At 44.0% G+C, this 20,751-nt stretch overlaps 1 protein-coding gene across 2 annotated transcripts in view; it reads right to left on the minus strand.

Moving 5' to 3' along the window:
- Positions 1-418: 418 nt before the first annotated feature.
- Positions 419-20,751, minus strand: part of LOC126106584 (cytochrome P450 4g15-like) — an 88,385-nt gene continuing 68,052 nt past the window's right edge. For both annotated transcript variants that reach the window (XM_049912930.1, XM_049912929.1), the window contains exon 7: positions 419-4,228. In XM_049912930.1, the coding sequence (XP_049768887.1) occupies positions 3,800-4,228 (429 nt within the window). In that variant the 3' untranslated portion in view covers positions 419-3,799. The remainder of the gene's footprint in view (positions 4,229-20,751) is intronic.

Here is a 20,751-nt window from a genome sequence, read left to right on the forward strand (position 1 = left end):
TGTTGTCTCACAGCTTTAGAATTCTCTTCACTTTTTAATACGGACTGATTATCTGACTGTTTGATAACCACATTTGGCAGCTCCACTGCTTGACTCAGCTTTATAGATTGGTTAACTCATTTATTCAGTGTAATTACCAGCTTTTTTTAAATTCTGAATATCCCTGTCCTTCAGTGATTTTTGAAAGTTTTAATTACGCACAAAGTAGAACAAAGAAAACAATATTTTTATGTTTCACATGCCTATCTGCTGCAATTGTTGACAGAGCCAAAAGTCTGTTTATTGTTCATTGCAAATTCCTGTCCACCATTTCTGATTGTTAGGTGAGTATCAATCTGTCCAGTTTTTGCACTGGCGCTGCTTTCTATGTAAATTCGTTTGAACTGCGATGATGAAATGAATAACAACACAACACAGGTCTGTATAATATACTTTATTAATGAAAGGAACATACACGTCAGAGACATCTTAACAAATTTCTAAGGCAGACTAACAATTAAAGAGTTCTTTGTGATGTGCCGGTCAAGAACCAGCGACAATGGTGGTCGACACAGTGTTTCCACAGAGACCAACCCCCCCCCCTCCTCTCTACCCCACAGTGTGGAGCACTGTGGGGTAGTCTGTGTGAAGTGAAGTGTGAGTGAGGTCAGCAATATCGATGTCGTGTGGTACTTTGACAGGTCTGCAGATGAGCCATGTGATGGGGCCGTTTGCAATCTGGTGGGCTGCGAGGTGACCTTTGTATGAGAATGCCATTGTCTTTTTCTTTGGGAGGACGACTTGGGCGTCCAGTCATAATTCAAAGGCTGACGGTACAGCGTCGATGGTGGGAGGGTCTAAAGGTGTAGCAGAGGGGAGAACTTGGCAAGTGTTATCGGCTGGTGAGCTGTCTTGTTTCAGTCTGTTTACAGACAATGTTGTAGGTTTACCATTCAATAATGTGTGGAAGGTACGATCGTCTCTTCGAAACGTCTTGTGGTGGCCCGAGTATGGTGGGTGCAGGAGAGGTTGTACTGTGTCATCTCGTAACATTGTGAAATAACACTCTGTAAGTGCCTTATGTGGAAAGATTTTGTCCACCGAGAAGCGGCTGAGGCATATGGAGGTGAGCAACGTGTGCCCTGACACAAGAGACTAGGTCAGGTTATTCTGCGGGCATAACTGACGGCTCTTGGAGCGCAAAGTCCAATAGCAAGGATATAGCTTCACTATATGGCATTTCAGCCAATGAGGCTGAAACGGCCTGTTTTTGTGCTGTGTGGACTCTCAAAAGTACCCATGGTGGTGGCTGAGTAAGTAGTCTTTTGTGGGAAAGGAGGACTGCCTTTAATGTGTGTTGCCACCGGTCAAAAAGACCACTGCTTTGTGGATTCTATGAAATATCCTAGTGCCTGTCATATGAGAAAGTTCCAGGAAGATGGGAAATTCGACTGCCAGCCCTTGTCACTGAAGCAGCGGAAGTACGAGACCTGTATTTCAGTGAATGCTTTGGTGGTAGATTGAGTCATTACCTCTTTTAGCAGTATAGCTTGAACCCATCACACAATAGATCGCCAAATGAATGTAGCGATAGCCATCGGAGACAGGTAGTAGGCCGACGAGATCGATATGTAAGTGTTGAAAGCACTTTTTTTGTGTTCCGAAGCGACCTTAAGGTGGTTGTGTGTGATGTGGTGTGATTAGTTTGTTGACACAGGACACATGCGTGAGCCCATAGTTTACAGTCTTTCTTTATGTCAGGCCATCCTAATCAGTCTGACACCAGGTGAATGGTTGGCCGAGTACCGGGCTGTGCCAAATTAGGAAGTTTTTTTGAAGAAGACAGTGGAATTCTTGAGCAACAAGGGGGCGTGTCCAATTTTGTGAGACGTCACAGGGTGAGTCGCACCTGGGATTCATCTAATTCCAATGCATAGGTTTGTGGACAGGTCATGAATGAGGCCTTGTAACTGTTGATCTTGTTGTGCCTCAGCGAACTGTTTGTAGTCGAGGTGAGAGCACAAAATGCTGATATGCTAGAAATAGTCTGTCACAATGTTCTCCGCGTCTTTCAGGTGTGGTGGACAGCCATTATAAACTGAACAACGTATTTTAAGTGCTGAAACCATTGGTGGCTTTGGTTCTTCGGCGGGTTTGGAATAGAGCCTGCAAGCATATGATGATCAATGTAGTAATTAATCAGGGGATGCCCTTCTAAACCTTGCCTGAAGTGGTGCATTGCTTCATAGAGTGCTTTTAGTTCCCTGTCATACGCAGACCACTTGTTTTGTGATGGCTTGAGCTTCAGCGAGGAGAAACTTGAGTGGCTGTTGGATGACCCCCGTCTCTTGTTGCAGCATAGCACCAATAGCCGGGTCACTTACGTCTGCTGTTAAGATCAGCTGTGCATCAGGGAGAGGGTGTGCCAAGGTAATGGGCTGGATAAGGCCCTCATTAATAAGTTCAAAAGCGGATTGCATCTCTATCTTCTACGTGAGTCTGTGTTTGCCATTGGTGTTCTTGCTGCTGAGGGTTTGCATTAGCGATACTTGGAGGGAGGCTGCTTGTGGAAGACATCTTCTGTAGAAACTCATCACGCCTAAGAACAAACATACGTCCTGGTAGTTTTGTAGTGCTGACAGCTGCTGAATAGTCTATGCATTTTGGTGTGGGACAGGTGCTCAAAGCATTTGCGATATGTCCAAGGAAGAGCGTGTCAAGAACTTGCTTGAGGTGTAAGTCGTGGAAGACATCATCCAGTGATAAAATTAAAATATCGTCAAGATAAATGTAATAGAATGGGAACTTGAATAGTAAACCATCAATAAAGCATGTTTGTCTCAAGTTCATATGACATATGACCGAAAAACGTGATAATGGCCATTTCGTGAATGTGTCCTGGACACACAGATATTTGTAGGTATGCCTTCTTATCGTCAATGACACTAAAAACAGAGTTGTTCTAAACCTCAAAAATCTACATGGCTATCTGTATAGTCATCCAAAAACCACCTGCAAAAAGTGAAATTACAAGAACAGAAAAATCAAAATGCCCATAAGATAGCAGACCTCTGCAATGCTAATGGGATGAACACACGTCGACCATACGTCCCTGTATAGAGGAGCTTGATAGCAATTACTATTGAAGTTGCTAGTGTGCCAAATGAAAAAGAAGTAATCTGAGGTCGCGATGTATTTAGAGGATGTCATTTTGATTTTGGAGGCAGTACTTTGATAACTGCAGCGATTTTTGCGGAAATTTATGCAGATTTTGGAGGTTTAGAAGGATTCTCAGGCAGAGATATTACAGCATGGAAGACACACATGACCATAGAAAGTCGTAAGTTGTTCATACATAATGGTCTGCAGCATGGTGGAGAGAACATTGTCCTCCATGTCCTTTCAGCAGCCCTGCAGAAGGAAGCTGAAGCCTCTCGGGGTATTGGCCTTTAAAACCTTCAGCTTCTGCAGTACAGAGGGCGGTCCTGTGCGCTGGACCCATGCAGGATCACGTGGTAAACCAATATCGTCTTGACAGTGTGCTGGCTGGTGGGGAAAGTGTTGACCTCCACATCCTTCCAGCACCTATGTGGTAGGAATGAAAACGGCCTTGTGATATTTGTCAGTAGTTCTGTTGAGGCTGGTCCGATGTGCTGGGCACTCACAGAGGCCTGCCAGAGACGTGATCATCTTGACTGTGTGTTGAATGATGTAGAGTGCATTGTTCTTCAGATCCACAAAGTGTCCGTGTAGTAGGAAGCAGTAGCGCCTCATGGTAGTGGTCAGGAAGACCTTCACTTCAGCAGTGTGAAGGATATTCTTATGTGCCGTGTTCATGCAGGGGCACGCAGGAGACCTTGATTGGCTTAACCGGCTGATGGCTGACAGTAAGTATGCATTCCTCCAGATCCTCCCGGCAGCTCTGTGGCAGGATGCGGAAGCGCCTCAGAACATTTGAAAGGAAGACCTTGAGCTGCAGGCGGGCGTACTGGGAACCCACGCAGTTGCGTGCACCTACCCCAAATGGTATATAGCTACACACGTGCTCCTTGCCGCCACGGTTCTCCAAGAAGCGTGAAGGGTCGAACTTCTGTGGGTCCGGGAAGAACTCTGGCAGGCGATGGGTGATGAAGGGCATGAAAGTCAATGTGGTGCCCTTGGGGACCAGCACCCCCACCCTCGATAGCCAGAGGTCCTCCGTGGCGTCCCGAAGCATCATCGGGACGGCTGGGAACAGTCGCAGCGTCTCCTGTGGGTCACACCAGAAGAGAGTTCAAATGAGATTTCAACTTTACATAGTGTTCGCACTTGTAGAGTTAAATAAACTCCTTATATGTAAAACAAGACTTTAACTGTAGATATTTTAAATGTATAGTCAACCGCCAGGTCACGTCTTTGAAGTGCTGATGGTGTTTCAAGAGCACTACTGCCCAATGTCTGCAGGTTCCCGCAGCTGTCGATTACTGGACAGAAAATACTATAGCAGGCAGCTCAAAAGAATGCTTGTGAGGGCTGAGGTGCGGGAAGGGGCAACAATTGTGGCCATCACTCCCTTTCGCCATGCAGCTGACCGTGGTCTGTGTTGTTAAACCAAACTCCGTGCAAACAGACCGTGAAGGCCCAACGGGACTGACCGGCCGCCATGTCATCCTCAGTCCACGGGCATCACTGGACACGGATATGGAGGGGCATGTGGTCATCACACCACCATATATCAGTTTACGAGACTGGAGCCGCTACGTCTCAATCAAATAGCTCCTCAGTTCGCCTCACAAGGGCTGTGTGCACCCCGCATGCTAACAGCACTCGGCAGACCGGACCCATTGGGCCCACCCAAGTGCTAGCCCAGCCCGACAGGCTTAACTTCGGTGATATGACGGGAACCGGTGTTACCACTGCAGCAAGGCCATTGGCGGTCTGCGTTGTTGCCTGTATAAAATATATTGTCTTCCTAATGGACTACTATGCGATAATATTCTGTGTCGTTGTTACCTGGTATAGTCACCAATTTTCTGTTGTTTTTCAGAGCCTAAGGAGAAAATTGTCGTGCATCATGAAATCGGACATCAAGCCCCGTTAATAAACTTGGAAAAGTTGTAGAAACACTGTAACTGACGATGTTTTCACTAAAAAAGGAAATGTGTATCATAATGAAAAAAGCATTTTAGGAATTCCACACAAAATAATAAGCCACAGCTGCAAAATACTAACACGAATTCTTTACAGACGAATGGAAAAACTAGTAGAAGCCGACCTCGGGGAAGATCAGTTTGGATTCCGTAGAAATACTGGAACACGTGAGGCAATACTGACCTTACGACTTATCTTAGAAGAAAGATTAAGGAAAGGCAAACCTACGTTTCTAGCATTTGTAGACTTAGAGAAAGCTTTTGACAATGTTGACTGGAATACTCTCTTTCAAATTCTAAAGGTGGCAGGGGTAAAATACAGGGAGCGAAAGGCTATTTACAATTTGTACAGAAACCAGATGGCATAACAGTCGAGGGGCATGAAAGGGAAGCAGTGGTTGGGAAGGGAGTGAGACAGGGTTGTAGCCTCTCCCCGATGTTATTCAATCTGTATATTGAGCAAGCAGTAAAGGAAACAAAAGAAAAATTTGGAGTAGGTATTAAAATCCATGGAGAAGAAATAAAAACTTTGAGGTTCGCCGATGACATTGTAATTCTGTCAGAGACAGCAAAGGACTTGGAAGAGCAGTTGAACGGAATGGATGGTGTCTTGAAGGGAGGATATAAGATGAACATCAACAAAAGTAAAACGAGGATAATGGAATGTAGTCGAATTAAGTCGGATGATGCTGAGGGTATTAGATTAGGAAATGAGACACTTAAAGTAGTAAAGGAGTTTTGCTATTTGGGGAGCAAAATAACTGATGATGGTCGAAGTAGAGAGGATATAAAATGTAGACTGGCAATGGCAAGGAAAGCGTTTCTCAAGAAGAGAAATTTGTTAACATCGAGTATAGATTTAAGTGTCAGGAAATTGTTTCTGAAAGTATTTGTATGGAGTGTAGGCATGTATGGAAGTGAAACATGGACGGTAAATAGTTTGGACAAGAAGAGAATAGAAGCTTTTGAAATGTGGTGCTACAGAAGAATGCTGAAGATTAGATGGTAGATCACATAACTAATGAGGAAGTATTGAATAGGATTGGGGAGAAGAGAAGTTTGTGGCACAACTTGACCAGAAGAAGGGATCGGTTGGTAGGACATGTTCTGAGGCATCAAGGGATCACCAATTTAGTATTGGAGGGCAGTGTGGAGGGTAAAAATCGTAGGGGGAGACCAAGAGATGAATACACTAAACAGATTCAGAAGGATGTAGGTTGCAGTAGGTACTGGGAGATGAAGAAGCTTGCACAGGATAGAGTAGCATGGAGAGCTGCATCAAACCAGTCTCAGGACTGAAGACAACAACAACAACAACAACACAAAATAACAATATTAACAAACATTGTATCCATGTAAATAAAAATCAGCTTGCGCATGTACAGGGTTACCATTATTGAAGTATATGAAATAAAATCGTCATAACTTCTGAACGGTTTGCGTTAGGAGGTTCAAACTGTGTGGTTGGCCACGGGGCATGCATATTAGTATATGCATGGATGGTTTGGTGTAGCGACGAAATCCACTTTCATTTGTATGGGTCCGTCAATAAACAAAATGGCCGCATCTGGGGAACTGAGAACCCGCATTTCGATATTCAGAAGTCTCTTCACCCTCAACAGATGACTGTATGGTGCACAGTGTCCAATCACGGAATAATCGGTATGATATTCCTTGATGGCACGGTGACTACCGAACGGTACATGAAGGTTTTGGGAGATTATTTCATCCCCATTATCCAAAGGACCCTTATTTCGACAAGGTGTGGTTCATGCAAGACGGAGCTCGACCCCATCGAAGCAGGAGGGCGTTTGATGTCCTGGAGAACTTTGGGGACGGCACTCTGGCTCTGGGTTACCCAGAGGCCACTGCCATGGGCCTCGATTGGTCACCATATTCTCCGGATCTGAACATATGCAATTCCTTTTTGGGGGGCAATATTAAAGACAAGGTGTACAGCAATAACCCCAAAGCCATTGCTGAGCTGAAATCAACTATTCACGAGGTCATCGACAGCATCGATGTTCCGACACTTCAGCGAATCATGCTGAATTTTGCTATTCGTCTGCACCACATCATCATCAATGATGGCAGTCATATCGAGCATGTCATAACCTAAATCCGAATATCTGTAGTGACATTTACATGTTGAATAAAGAGTGTGCACGCTGTAGTTTGTAACTAATTACTTTTTTTTTCATTTGTTGAATAATTGTCACCCTGAATGAAAGATCATCACTTGCGAAAGGCTCGGCCGTTTTGGCTGACGTTTTTGTGACCACAAGTGTCAGGACAAGGTTTGTATGGAAGAAAATTTTTGGAAAATACATCAGAAAAATCGGAAATGTGGATAGCATTTGTGTATGAAAATCTCAATGAAAGAAATGTAACGGTCGGTTTGAGAGATCTGCTGTCACGTGTTATCGTAACAAAAACAATGTGACGTTCTGGCTGACAGCTCTCCTATTCAGTTTGACAGTTCTGCTGTCGCTTGTTTACATAAAAACAAAAAATTCCGCATTGAATATTGATATTTTGCGAAATAGAATACGATTGAAAGCGATGTTTGAGTGTGTCATCGGCGGTGATCATATCTTTGGCGTATTGCAAAGATTGAATTGATGTCAGTTCGTGGTAATTTAGTGTGTCGCAAACATTCGGTTGGATTCAGTTAGTGGTTTATTTCTTCGGAACCAGTGAAGTGTTGAAATATTGGTCGACATGCGAGGTTTGTCCGGAAAATACGTATAAAAGTTGAATAATGTCTTTATGTTACAAGTTGCAGTCATCGCCAGGTGGGACTACTGCTGTAATTAATCCCATCAACGCTCAGTTCGAGTCAGAGCACTCGGCGTGAAGCTGGGAGTGTGCGGCAGCTTGTTGACAGTCACCCTTTTTCACCTGCCGTCGGCATGGAGCTATCTCTCTGATTGAGGAACAGCGCGTCAACATCAAGTTTCTTGCAAAGCTAGGCAAGAATGGCCGTGAGATTTTTGAGTGTTTGAAACAAGTTTACAGAGACAATTCTCTGAAGGAACCAACCGTGAACAAGTGGTTAAAAAGGTTCCGGGATGGCCGAGAAGAAGTGAACGATGACCCTCGCCCAGGACGCCCGTCGACATCGAGTTCCGATGCAAATGTTGAACGAATTCGGGCTTGTGTTTTTAAAGACAACAGATTGACAGTCAGAATGACTGCTGACGAGCTGTCAGTCCCCAAAACAGTCGTTCACGAAATCCTGTCGCAAAAACTTGAAATGAAGAAATTGTGTGCGAAAATCGTACCGAAGCTCTTGACGCCAGAACAGAAAGCAAAGAGGGTTGAGTGCTGTGAGGATTGGTTGGAAGCAGAGGAACGAGGGGACTTTCTCAACCGAGTCATCACTGGAGACGAGTCCTGGTTTTACGAATTCGATGTGGAGCTCAATATCTCAAAGCAAGGAATGGAAACTAGCAGGAGAACCGAGAACAAAAAAGTCGCGAAAATCAAGGTCCAATGTGAAGACAATATTGATTGTTTTTCTTTGATTCTAGGGGCATTGTTCACAAGGAATTTGTCCCTCCCGGCCAGAGAGAGAGAACGGAAATTTTTACGTTGAAGTTCTGACACGTCTCAGAGCTCGTGTGGCCCGAGTTCGACCGGAGTTGGCAAAAGGGGGCAGGTGGATCCTTCATCACGACAATGCGCCCGCTCACACGTCGCTCGTTGTGCGCGAGTTTTTGGCCCGAAGCTCAATCACCGTGACAGACCACCCGCCTTATGCAGCCGATTTAGTCCCGTGTGACTTCTTCACGTTCCCGAAATGCAAAATGGTGCTTCGGGGGCGGCACTTGGGAGATGTGGAAGCAATCAAGGCGGAAACGACACGGCAACTGAACAACATCACAACTGAAGACTTTCAGCAATGTTATCAACAGTGGAAACGGCGTTGGCAGAAGTGTATCGCGACTCAGGGCGAATAATTTGAAGGAGACCATATTGTAATACCTGAATAAATGTAAAATAAAGTTATTATTGAACTTTTATACGTATTTTCCGGAGAAACCTCGTACGTGCAACGCGAGCCAGCTACATGATCGTCGAGTGAACGAGACTGAGGAAGAACGAAAACAGCATTTGGAGGCAAATCGATTAAGAATTTTTCAAGAGCGTTACGTTATGACTCTGGAACGATAGCAAAAGGTCAAAGACAAGGGGGGAGAAGGAGATGGACAGAAAAGGGGGAGCAAATGGGTATAAAGGAGGGGAAGAAGGAGGGAGGAGGAGATGGAGAGATAGAGAGAGAGGGTTGTGAGATGTACAGGAAGTGGGGTTGACAGAATTAGGGACGATAAGGAGGAGATAGAGACAAGGAGAGGGGGGGGGGAGAAGGAGGGGTTTAGTGAGAGAGTGGAGAATTAGATTAGGATGCATATCCAATTTCCATGGATATTAAGCAATTACGAAGCATTGCCTGGTTCGCTAATACAACTTATAAATGAAGAATATGACTGATACCATTTCTGAAGTGGCAAAATGCTGAAATTGTGTGATGATTTAGTGAATTTATATCGGTCGAAGCTGATCTAGTCTGCCAGAGTTGCAGTGTTAACGTAACTGCCTACATGAGAATGTTTTCAGAATAACGCTTATTATTCTGCGTTAGACTGTGTGACAGTGCACACCCGACTCGCTACCACATTCCTGCTGCACATATTCTTCTTAACAGTGGTTACTAATCGTCATTATCAAACTGATATTGTGAACAGAATTCATGTGTTCAAGCGAATATAGTCGCCAGAAATGTAAAGGACAGAGCTGTAACGATCCTTACAGATCGTAAACGATTTTTATTTTTTTTCCTTTGTATACAATTTTTTAAGGTTTATACTCATGGTGTAAGAGACGGCGTGTAGCTAGTTACAACCACGGATAGCGGTTATAGCTGAAAGAATTAGTTTTCGGTTATACTGATTTTCTCAAAGCCAGTTTAACAAGACTATTACAAGCGCTCAGAATAAACTGTTTCTGAAATAACCGATTTTCGTTTCTTTATTCCTGTTATTTTCTGTAATAAACTTAGAAACCGAACAAAGATTGAAAATTTTGGCCGCCTTTGTTTCAAGACTTATAGAATCAAAATAAATTAACAAAAGCTTTAAGGGGCTCCGGAACGCCCTATACTTGCAATATTAAAATAACGCTTGTTGAACTTTTTACAGATTATTTATTGGAATATGGGCTACAACTTAACACAGGGATTTTACAAAATTTTAGTTCAGTTATTAAAGATGATTTTTTTTTCAATTGTAATGAAAATTCACAACATTTTTTTTGCAATTTTTTATTTATATATTCAAAAATATACAGTTTTTTTGGAAAAAGGCTGTGTTAAATTATGCAGAAGGTACTGTGTAACATTTACTGAAAGTTTGAAACAAATATGTTTGGAAGATCCTTAGAAAACATGTAATTAGTATGAGAAAATAAAAGTTTTGGGAATCGAGCGACAAAGATTGGATTAACTTTTTAGTGCATTCCAGGTCCATAGGATGGATTATCTTCATCCTCTGCAAACTCCTCCTCCAGCTTCCTCTTGTTCCTCCTCCTGTTTACTCTTGCTTGTATTTCTAGACTCTTTACAGCCCTGTCTGCAGCCCGAAGGCGTTCCTTGTCTAAAGCAAGCATCGCTCGTACCATGTTAGAACCTATCTTCATTCCCATATTTCTAAATACCTTGCACCTTACAATGTTGCCATCATTGAAAGTCGCAACAGCATCATACACACCAAAGTGAAGTGTTTCTATTCCAACAAATACAGTCTTGGGGATTCTCGACCGTATAACACTACTTACACTTTCATTGGGGTTTTGAGTTTTTCCGTGAATACACTTTTTCAACAGCGATATATATTGAACCATCACAGGTTAGCCACAACACATACTTTACCTCACATCACTAAAATGTACCTGATGAACACGGGCGTTAATAATAACACCATTTGACAGCAGTTTAACAGCGCCACAGTGGGTCACGCCCATGTAGAAAACATTTCAAAAAAAATTTAAAAATAATTGTAGTCTTCGGAATTAAATAAATTATATATCTATTAAAAGGTAATAGTCCGCAGATTCAGAAAATGAAAAAAAGTAAAAATTGAACTTTTCATGATTTTGAGCCTTTCCGGAGCCCCTTAACCATCCGTCGTTCACTGCTTTTCTCGAAAAGTGATAAATGTTTGTGTGTGTGTGTGTGTGTGTGTGTGTGTGCGCGCGCGCATTGTGTATTAAACCGGGGACCTAGAAACGACAGAGAGGCTTCGTACTGCCTTAGCCCTCAGTGGTTCACAGCCCCACAACAGGTCACAGCAGTCCACCCACCCCACCGCCGCCCCACACCAAACCCAGGGTTATTGTGCGATTCGGTCCCCAGTGGACCCCCACCCTCGGGAACGTCTCATACCAGGCGAGTGTAACCCCAAATGTTTGCATCATAGAGTAATTAAGATGTACACGTATGTGGAGACAGTGTTTGCGCAGCTATCACCGACATAGTGTAACAGGTGAAATAAGGGGAACCAGCTCTGATTCCCTTAGGCAGATGGAAAACCACCTTACAAACCATCCACAGACTGGCCAGCACACCGAACCTTGACACTAATCCGCCGGGCGGATCCGTGCCAGGGACCGGCACGCCTTCCTGCTCGGAAAGCAGCGCGTTAGACCGCGCGGCTAGCCGGGTGGGCTAAGTGATAAGTGGTTAACTACCACAAAAAATATTCTTCTATCGATTCTAGTTTTTTGAAACTCTGCTGAAAAATCACGTCGCAATTGGGGACCATACCACTATATAGACATTAAATGTAGTCAGAGCTAAAGGACGAAAAGTGAGGTTGAATAACTTGTAATGTCTCTTAGCAAAAGTCATATTATGTAATAAAGAGAAAACATTGTGTGTCATGTTTTGTTCTTGTATAAAATTATGTACTGTTTTTTTTATTTATTTTAGATAATATCTGTGTCGGCGAGTACTGAAACCGCCACAGACGATACTTATTAAATATCAAACAAAGATGAGAATATGTGACTAGTATAAATAATACAGAACGAGCATTAATTTCTCTGTCGTGTTCTTGGAGTTACGGGAGTAGGATAGCCTGTGACGTGATAGTGTACGCTAGCATAGCATTCTTTTGTCAAGATCGAGAGATGTACGCCATTACGTACTCATTGTAAAGGTGTGTAATAATTAATATACACTCCAGGAAATTGAAATAAGAACACCGTGAATTCATTGTCCCAGGAAGGGAAAACTTTATTGACACATTCCTGGGGTCAGATACATCACATGATCACACTGACAGAACCACAGGCACATAGACACAGGCAACAGAGCATGCACAATGTCGGCACTAGTACAGTGTATATCCACCTTTCGCAGCAATGCAGGCTGCTATTCTCCCATGGAGACGATCGTAGAGATGCTGGATGTAGTCCTGTGGAACGGCTTGCCATGCCATTTCCACCTGGCGCCTCAGTTGGACCAGCGTTCGTGCTGGACGTGCAGACCGCGTGAGACGACGCTTCATCCAGTCCCAAACGTGCTCAATGGGGGACAGATCCGGAGATCTTGCTGGCCAGGGTAGTTGACTTACACCTTCTAGAGCACGTTGGGTGGCACGGGATACATGCGGACGTGCATTGTCCTGTTGGAACAGCAAGTTCCCTTGCCGGTCTAGGAATGGTAGAACGATGGGTTCGATGACGGTTTCGATGTACCGTGCACTATTCAGTGTCCCCTCGACGATCACCAGTGGTGTACGGCCAGTGTAGGAGATCGCTCCCCACACCATGATGCCAGGTGTTGGCCCTGTGTGCCTCGGTCGTATGCAGTCCTGATTGTGGCGATCACCTGCACGGCGCCAAACACGCATACGACCATCATTGGCACCAAGGCAGAAGCGACTCTCATCGCTGAAGACGACACGTCTCCATTCGTCCCTCCATTCACGCCTGTCGCGACACCACTGGAGACGGGCTGCACGATGTTGGGGCGTGAGCGGAAGACGGCCTAACGGTGTGCAGGACCGTAGCCCAGCTTCATGGAGACGGTTGCGAATGGTCCTCGGCGATACCCCAGGAGCAACAGTGTCCCTAATTTGCTGGGAAGTGGCGGTGCGGTCCCTTACGGCACTGCGTAGGATCCTACGGTCTTGGCGTGCATCCGTGCGTCGCTGCGGTCCGGTCCCAGGTCGACGGGCACGTGCACCTTCCGCCGACCACTGGCGACAACATCGATGTACTGTGGAGACCTCACGCCCCACGTGTTGAGCAATTCGGCGGTACGTCCACCCGGCCTCCCGCATGCCCACTATACGCCCTTGCTCAAAGTCCGTCAACTGCACATACGGTTCACGTCCACGCTGTCGCGGCATGCTACCAGTGTTAAAGACTGCGATGGAGCTCCGTATGCCACGGCAAACTGGCTGACACTGACGGCGGCGGTGCACAAATGCTGCGCAGCTAGCGCCATTCGACGGCCAACACCGCGGTTCCTGGTGTGTCCGCTGTGCCGTGCGTGTGATCATTGCTTGTACAGCCCTCTCGCAGTGTCCGGAGCAAGTATGGTGGGTCTGACATACCGGTGTCAATGTGTTCTTTTTTCCATTTCCAGGAGTGTATTTAAATGTTTTGAATAGAGTTACTTAGTGAAACCTTGCATTATGATTTATGATAAGCTTGCCTGGTATTTTATCCCATCCCTTTAAGACATTTTCCGGTATTTAAATATTATTCGTGGTGCAGAGCTGCGCTACGAACGAACGAGCCGTTGCCGCGGCGCATTCAAATTTCATTGAATGAAATCTATCATACCGCAAAGAAGCGGGCAGGTAATAGTGAGGTAAAAATTATTTCTTTCAGCTTTCGAAGTTGCAGTGCAGAGCAGCAGATTTTATGATGTGTTTTACAGGTTGACGCGGGCTGCTGATAATATATTACTAACAGTGCAAAAAGATAATTTACTTTCATCACATAAAAGAAATCTTGCTGTGCGTAGTTCTGGTCTGGCAACCTTATAGTAAAAACATCTTTTTTCTCCGATAATAGTCTCATGTTCTCGTGTTAGTCGTGGTACTTATTGTTGTTTTACTGTTAACAAAAATCCACTGCAAAATTATGATGTTGAACAATCATTGCGTACTGTAACATCAGTATTGATAACGAAGTAATTTTCATTAACCTTTTCGATAACTATAAAGTAAGGAGGATAGGTTGAACTTTATGGCGAGTTACAGTAACGAAAAAATGTTCCTTTAATAGAAAACCGGATCCAGAACAATAAGAACATAATATATTTTGTTTTGTTGAAAATTAATGATCCAAAGAAAGGCATAGCACAGCATCACTAAAAGGTATTTCGGGTCTCTTTTCGTAGTAACATATTTTATCTCATACGTTAGTTGTTACGCGAATAATAATAATAAAACAAAACAAATAGAAAAGAGACGAAGCGAAAAACTCTATTTCTCACGTTAATTTGTCCGTTTTCAAGGGCTACAACCAGATAAAGGCATATTATGGAGACGCAGGCAGCATATCAGTAACTTTCAATTTTTATTGTAAACTGTGAATGGAACCAGTTTTTACTTTTAAAGTGGTGGTGGTGGTGGTAAGTTCCTATGCGACCAAACGACTGAGGTCATCAGTTCCTAGGCTTACACACTGCTGAATCTAACTTAAACTAACTTACGCTAAGGACAACACACACGCACCCATGCCCGAGGGAGGACTCGAACCTCCGATGGAGGAAGCCGCGCGAACCGTGGCACTTCTAAAACGAATGGAGAATAATACTTCACTATTACCGAAGTTCGTAAAATACTTCCAGACTAGAGGTGCCGCCATTCTGCAATACCACTGATGTCTGACGGCGACATTGAGAAACTGCCGTACAGACCAGACGGGGCAGCTCTTGAACACTACAGGTGCACTCGTATCATCTAAGAGACCACATAACATGGTAACCGATCATTATTGTCTCAGAAAAGTTGTACCTGTTCTTAAGCCACAAGTTGTTGCTCGTTTTTGTTAAATAGCACTGATCGCTTCTCCCATTTTCTATAATAACGTAATATTTCAAGGCAACGCAAATTCCACTTATAAAAATTACTCGTTCTTTAAAAGAGGATTATTTAAAAACGAAAAATTTTCGTACTTCTGCTATGGCTAATTGATATTTTGTTTTTTTAGCCAGTTATTAGTAAAAAACAAAAACACTTGCTGTAACCAAGACCAAACAAATACCGAAACCGAAAAATACCGGTTATTCAGAACTAAAAAACCGATACCGGTTTTAACCGGTCGGGGTTTTTCCTATTCCTAGTTGCAACCTTTGCTGACTCATGGAACGTGCAACGAGCCCCTTCTGAAAGTGTCGTTCGTGGTTCGAATGTAATGATGTATATTGAAGAAATAGAGATAAGTTATTACAACTAAAAACTGCAATAATTTTATGTTAATGTTGTAAGAAACACTAATCGGCCAGTCTACATAAATTAAAAGAATGGATGAAAGTGAATGAGGGATGCCTCACATCTTGCAGTTAGCCAGTGTCACATTCCCTTCCAGCTGCGAAGTAGTCCCCTGGGGCAAAAAGGAATAACATACCACGTCTCTCTCTCTCTCTCTCTCTCTCTCTCTCTCTGTGCGCGTGTGTGTGTGTGTGTGTGTGTGTCCAGTGATCAATTTGACGAAATATAGGCGTTAAGCGCTAAGCATGAATGACACAAATCGCTACTAACAAGGAAAACTTCCCATTGCACCCCCCTCAGATTTAGTGGTAAAATGGCCCAGTGGGTAGCCCTTCAAAATCTGAAAATACATCAAGCATGAAAACAGGAAGAAGATGTACTGAACTGTGAAAAAAAAAAGAAGCAAAATAGAAACAGTGGACGGTTGAAGTTCAAGATGTGCACCATCTAAAGTGCGCGTCATTTATGACGGCGGCCGAGTTTAGGTTCGTTCTGCGCATCTGACGTCACAAAACACAGTCAGCCAATGAACAGAGAACGACGTTGCCAGAGCTCGACTGCAGTGCAGAGCACGGACGAGTGCCTTCAGTTTTAGAAACGTTCAGTCATAAATAAAGTAATTGAACAAAATCAGTGTCTTGGTAGCAGACATTCTTTTATAGAAAGTTTGGAAAAAGCATTCTTTATACCAATTGCTTCATATTCTATTAATTAATTAAACCAAACAAGCAATAAGCCTCCTAATTCAGGCGATAGCAAGGAAAGGTGTTTGTATCATTCTCACTAACCGCTTTGTCGCAATAAAGAACAGCGGTAATTGTTTATTTCCTATTGTTCTTCGACGAAACATGAGTAATTCATAGTCATATCAACAGTGTTTGTCGGTATTTTGCGTGACCTTTTAAAGTCCTCCGGGAGATATAATGAATGACAAGCTGCGTTAGCGTAATGGTTAAAGTGTATGGCTGCTAAGTGAAAGGTTCTGAGTTGAAGCCTCGTTCAGTGCTTAATAATTTCTTTATTTAAAAACAATTTCGAAGTGTCTTCATGAATTTTATTCGTTTGAATGTAATTTTTTGAAATTTCTAGTGGCAACTAAAATCGAGCATATAGATACGCTATGCACTTTTACCTCTGCAAACTCTTCAAAATTTTGTGCAATGGTTTACTACATCTAATGCTGCACAATAACTGCTTTGAACTTCGAAACAAAATTAAAGTCATATATGGGGGGGGGGGGGGGGGAAGGTATCGGTCAAGAAGATGTGTAAAAATCAAATTTTTGGACCAAATAGTTTTTGTGAAATCGAATGATAAGATGTGTCAAAGCAGACGGAACACCGTGTGTCTGCACAGGCGAGCAGAGCAATGATGACAAAATCGCGCACATCGCGGAATGCGGGCAGCACGTCTCTGTAGCAGCGAAAGGGTTAATGCGGCTGTGGTGGCTTTACTTCATAAACTGCGCGCTCCCCCCTAAAAGTAAGATTGCGAACTACACAGGGTGATTCAAAAAGAATACCACAACTTTAAAAATGTGTATTTAATGAAAGAAACATAATATAACCTTCTGTTATACATCATTACAAAGAGTATTTAAAAAGGTTTTTTTTCACTCAAAAACAAGTTCAGAGATGTTCAATATGGCCCCCTCCAGACACTCGAGCAATATCAACCCGATACTCCAACTCGTTCCACACTCTCTGTAGCATATCAGACGTAACAGTTTGGATAGCTGCTGTTATTTCTCGTTTCAAATCATCAATGGTGGCTGGGAGAGGTGGCCGAAACACCATATCCTTAACATACCCCCATAAGAAAAAATCGCAGGGGGTAAAATCAGGGCTTCTTGGAGGCCAGTGATGAAGTGCTCTGTCACGGGCTGCCTGGCGGCCGATCCATCGCCTCGGGTAGTTGAACCAATTTCAGATGATAAGGTTTCATAACTAACCTTTTTCGTAGGACTCTCCATACAGTTGATTGTGGAATTTGCAGCTCTCTGCTAGCTCTGCGAGTCGATTTTCCTGGGCTGCGAACAAATGCTTGCTGGATGCGTGCTACATTTTCATCACTCGTTCTCTGCCGTCCAGAACTTTTCCCTTTGCACAAACACCCATTCTCTGTAAACTGTTTATACCAACGTTTAATACACCACCTATCAGGAGGTTTAACACCATACTTCGTTCGAAATGCACGCTGAACAACTGTCGTCGATTCACTTCTGCCGTACTCAATAACACAAAAAGCTTTCTGTTGAGCGGTCGCCATCTTAGCATCAACTGACGCTGACGCCTAGTCAGCAGCGCCTCAAGCGAACAAATGTACAACTAAATGAAACTTTATAGCTGCCTTAATTCGCCGACAGATAGTGCTTAGCTCTGCCTTTTCTCGTTGCAGAGTTTTAAATTCCTAAAGTTGTGGTATTCTTTTTGAATCACCCTGTACTATGGCGCTGCTTCTCTTGGTGCATACAACTGGCAACACAGCAATCTCCCACGTCTGGGCGCGCATGCGCAAACCGCCAAGATAAAAGAATGAAACTACAGCAAATCGCAGGAACAGAGGCTTCGTGGCTGTGTGGTTACGGTGTTCGCTTCAGAAGCGACAGATCCGGGTTCAGATATCCCTCGTGGCGAATGTTTTGTTTACAAAATGTGAACTTTTCATCTGGTCATTTACGTATCTGTTTTTCTTTTGTAGTGTTGGCAGTTTTTATACTGTAAATTGGTTATACAATGTGAGTCATGTAGTAAGAATGTATTACTGTCCAAGGAAATGTGATTAATAGTGAGAGCAGGCGAGATGCAGCATAAACCTCTCACAAAATTGAATAGAACAAATAAACGGATTTGAACTATGTTTCAACAAAGGACTTGAAGGGCGAAACTTCCAAAATGGAAAGCAAGAGTTATTACATTTGGTACTTGTGTACAACAAATAGGGGGTACGTATGCCTGGGGGTCCCTTCCTTATATCCCGCTGTTGCAAATGGACTTTACACCACTACACTGACCCAAATTTGAATACGGCCAACAGTCACGTCAGTGACTGGATGGACAGTTCATAATTTTCTGAAAAAAAAGGGCCACGACGAAGATTTAAACACGGACTCCCCTATTGTAGTACAACACCGTAGCCACACAACTATGACGTCCCAGCTAGTCACATTTGCTCGTTGTTGCACACCTTTTGAGCTTGGACCATTCACTGTTTCTATTTTGCTTCTTTTTTCACAGTTCAGTAGAACTTGTTCCTGTTTTCATGCTTGATCTGTGCTCCGGTTTTTACAGGCTATCCACTTAATCTGAGGGGGATGTGATGCCGAGTTTCCCTTTGGAAATGGGAAATTTCTGGTAAATCCCTATGGGATCAAACTGCTGAGGTCATCGTTCCTTAGGCTTACACAGCACTTAATCTAACTTAAACTAACTTACGCTAAGGACAACACACACACCCACGCCCGAGGGAGGACTCGAACCTCCGACAGGAGGAGCCGCGCGAACGGTGGCAAGGCGCCCCAGACCGCGCGGCTACCCTGCGCAGAGTTTCCCTTGTAAGTTACCTCGGCTCTTAGAGGCTGTAGCTGACATCTACACTTCGAGAACCTTACTCTGAGTCAGTAGCCATATTCAAACTAGTGTTACTAAGAACAAATCATCTGCCAATTTGTCGCACTTAGTTCTCGAGAGAGAGTTTAAGGAGATGGCAGAGATGTCTAAGGGTTCAAATAGATGTTTGGAGCTGTCCTGCAGATAAAGGATTCAAATTCTTAATGATTAACAGTACACAATGCCTGACGAAAAAAAGCGCCACCATGAGCGAATGGGGAAACGAAATGAAACTTCGCCGGCTGGAGGGCTATGTAATTTTATTTCAGAGTTTACAGGATAGGAAGGACTCGACAGTATGAGTCCACTAATCAATCACAAATTGCACACCATGTGACCTGGGTGCATACGCTGACTAGATTTGGAATGGTATACTAACTCCGTTGTTCCTTCTCCCGAGCAAGCTATACCACAGCATTGTGGACGCTGGCCTGGTCAGATGAGTCCCAATTTCACTTCGTTAGAGCTGATGGTGGGTTTCGAATGTGTCGGAGACCCCAAGTTGTCAACAAGGCACTTGCAAGCTGGTGGTGGCTACATAATGGTGTGGGCGGCGTTTACATGGAATGGACTGGGTCCTCTGGTGCAGCTGAACTGATCATTGACTAGAAATGGTTATGTTCGGCTACATGGAGACCATTTGCAGCCATTCGTGGATTTCGCGTTCCCAAACAATGATGGAATTTTTATGGATGACAACGTGCCATGCCAAAACTGAGCCGTGGTGCGCCTTTTCTGGCACACCAGCTCTTTGGCACGACGCTATCGATTACCCGGCTGTACTAGCATCTTTGCCCCTGTTGTGATCTCGCGGATGTTTCGCGCTCGCGGGAGTGGGTGTTGGACTCGCTACGAGGTGCAAGGACGTGCTTGCGTGGACGGAGGAGGAAAACAAGCGTGCTGGGCCAGCAGCGACACGGCGTGTTTACCTCGTAAAACGGTCGGGAGTTTGAGGTGGACCTGCCTGATTTCAACTCCGGGCGCTGTTCGTTGCATTGCCTCGGTGCCTGTTTCTCGGAGAGACCCATCCCTGGGGACCATCTCGAGCAACGTTCTCCATCGACGGTGTAAGTGATTTTGGTGCCTTCGTTTCGTTGAGCCATTTGCGTTGCAGCGAGTGTACTTGTTGCTTGGTTGCCCTAATGTACGCGTTGTTGAAGCAAGAGCAGCCGGCAAAGTGTGTGACCGCATGGAGACGAGCAGTTACTACTTCTTTTTAAAAATCCGCTGGTTGGATTGCTATCAGGAAGCTGATTAGCACGAAGGTGTGTGTGTTATATTTTGGGTTTTTGGGACAGTATCCAGAAGTTTATGTATTGTCTGTATGAGATTTTCAGTATATACAGGGTGTCCCAGCTATCTTGTCCACCCAAAATATCTCTGGAACAATAACAGCTATTGGAAAAGGACTTTCACCGGTATCAATGTAGGACTGGGGCCCAAGAATGTACATATTTGGAAACATTCTAAAACGAAAGCATATGTGTTTTTTAATTCAAACTTATGTTTTTTTAAATTGACCTC

Source organism: Schistocerca cancellata, chromosome 10 (genome assembly GCF_023864275.1).
Source record: "Schistocerca cancellata isolate TAMUIC-IGC-003103 chromosome 10, iqSchCanc2.1, whole genome shotgun sequence".
Taxonomy (NCBI): Eukaryota; Metazoa; Arthropoda; class Insecta; order Orthoptera; family Acrididae; genus Schistocerca; species Schistocerca cancellata.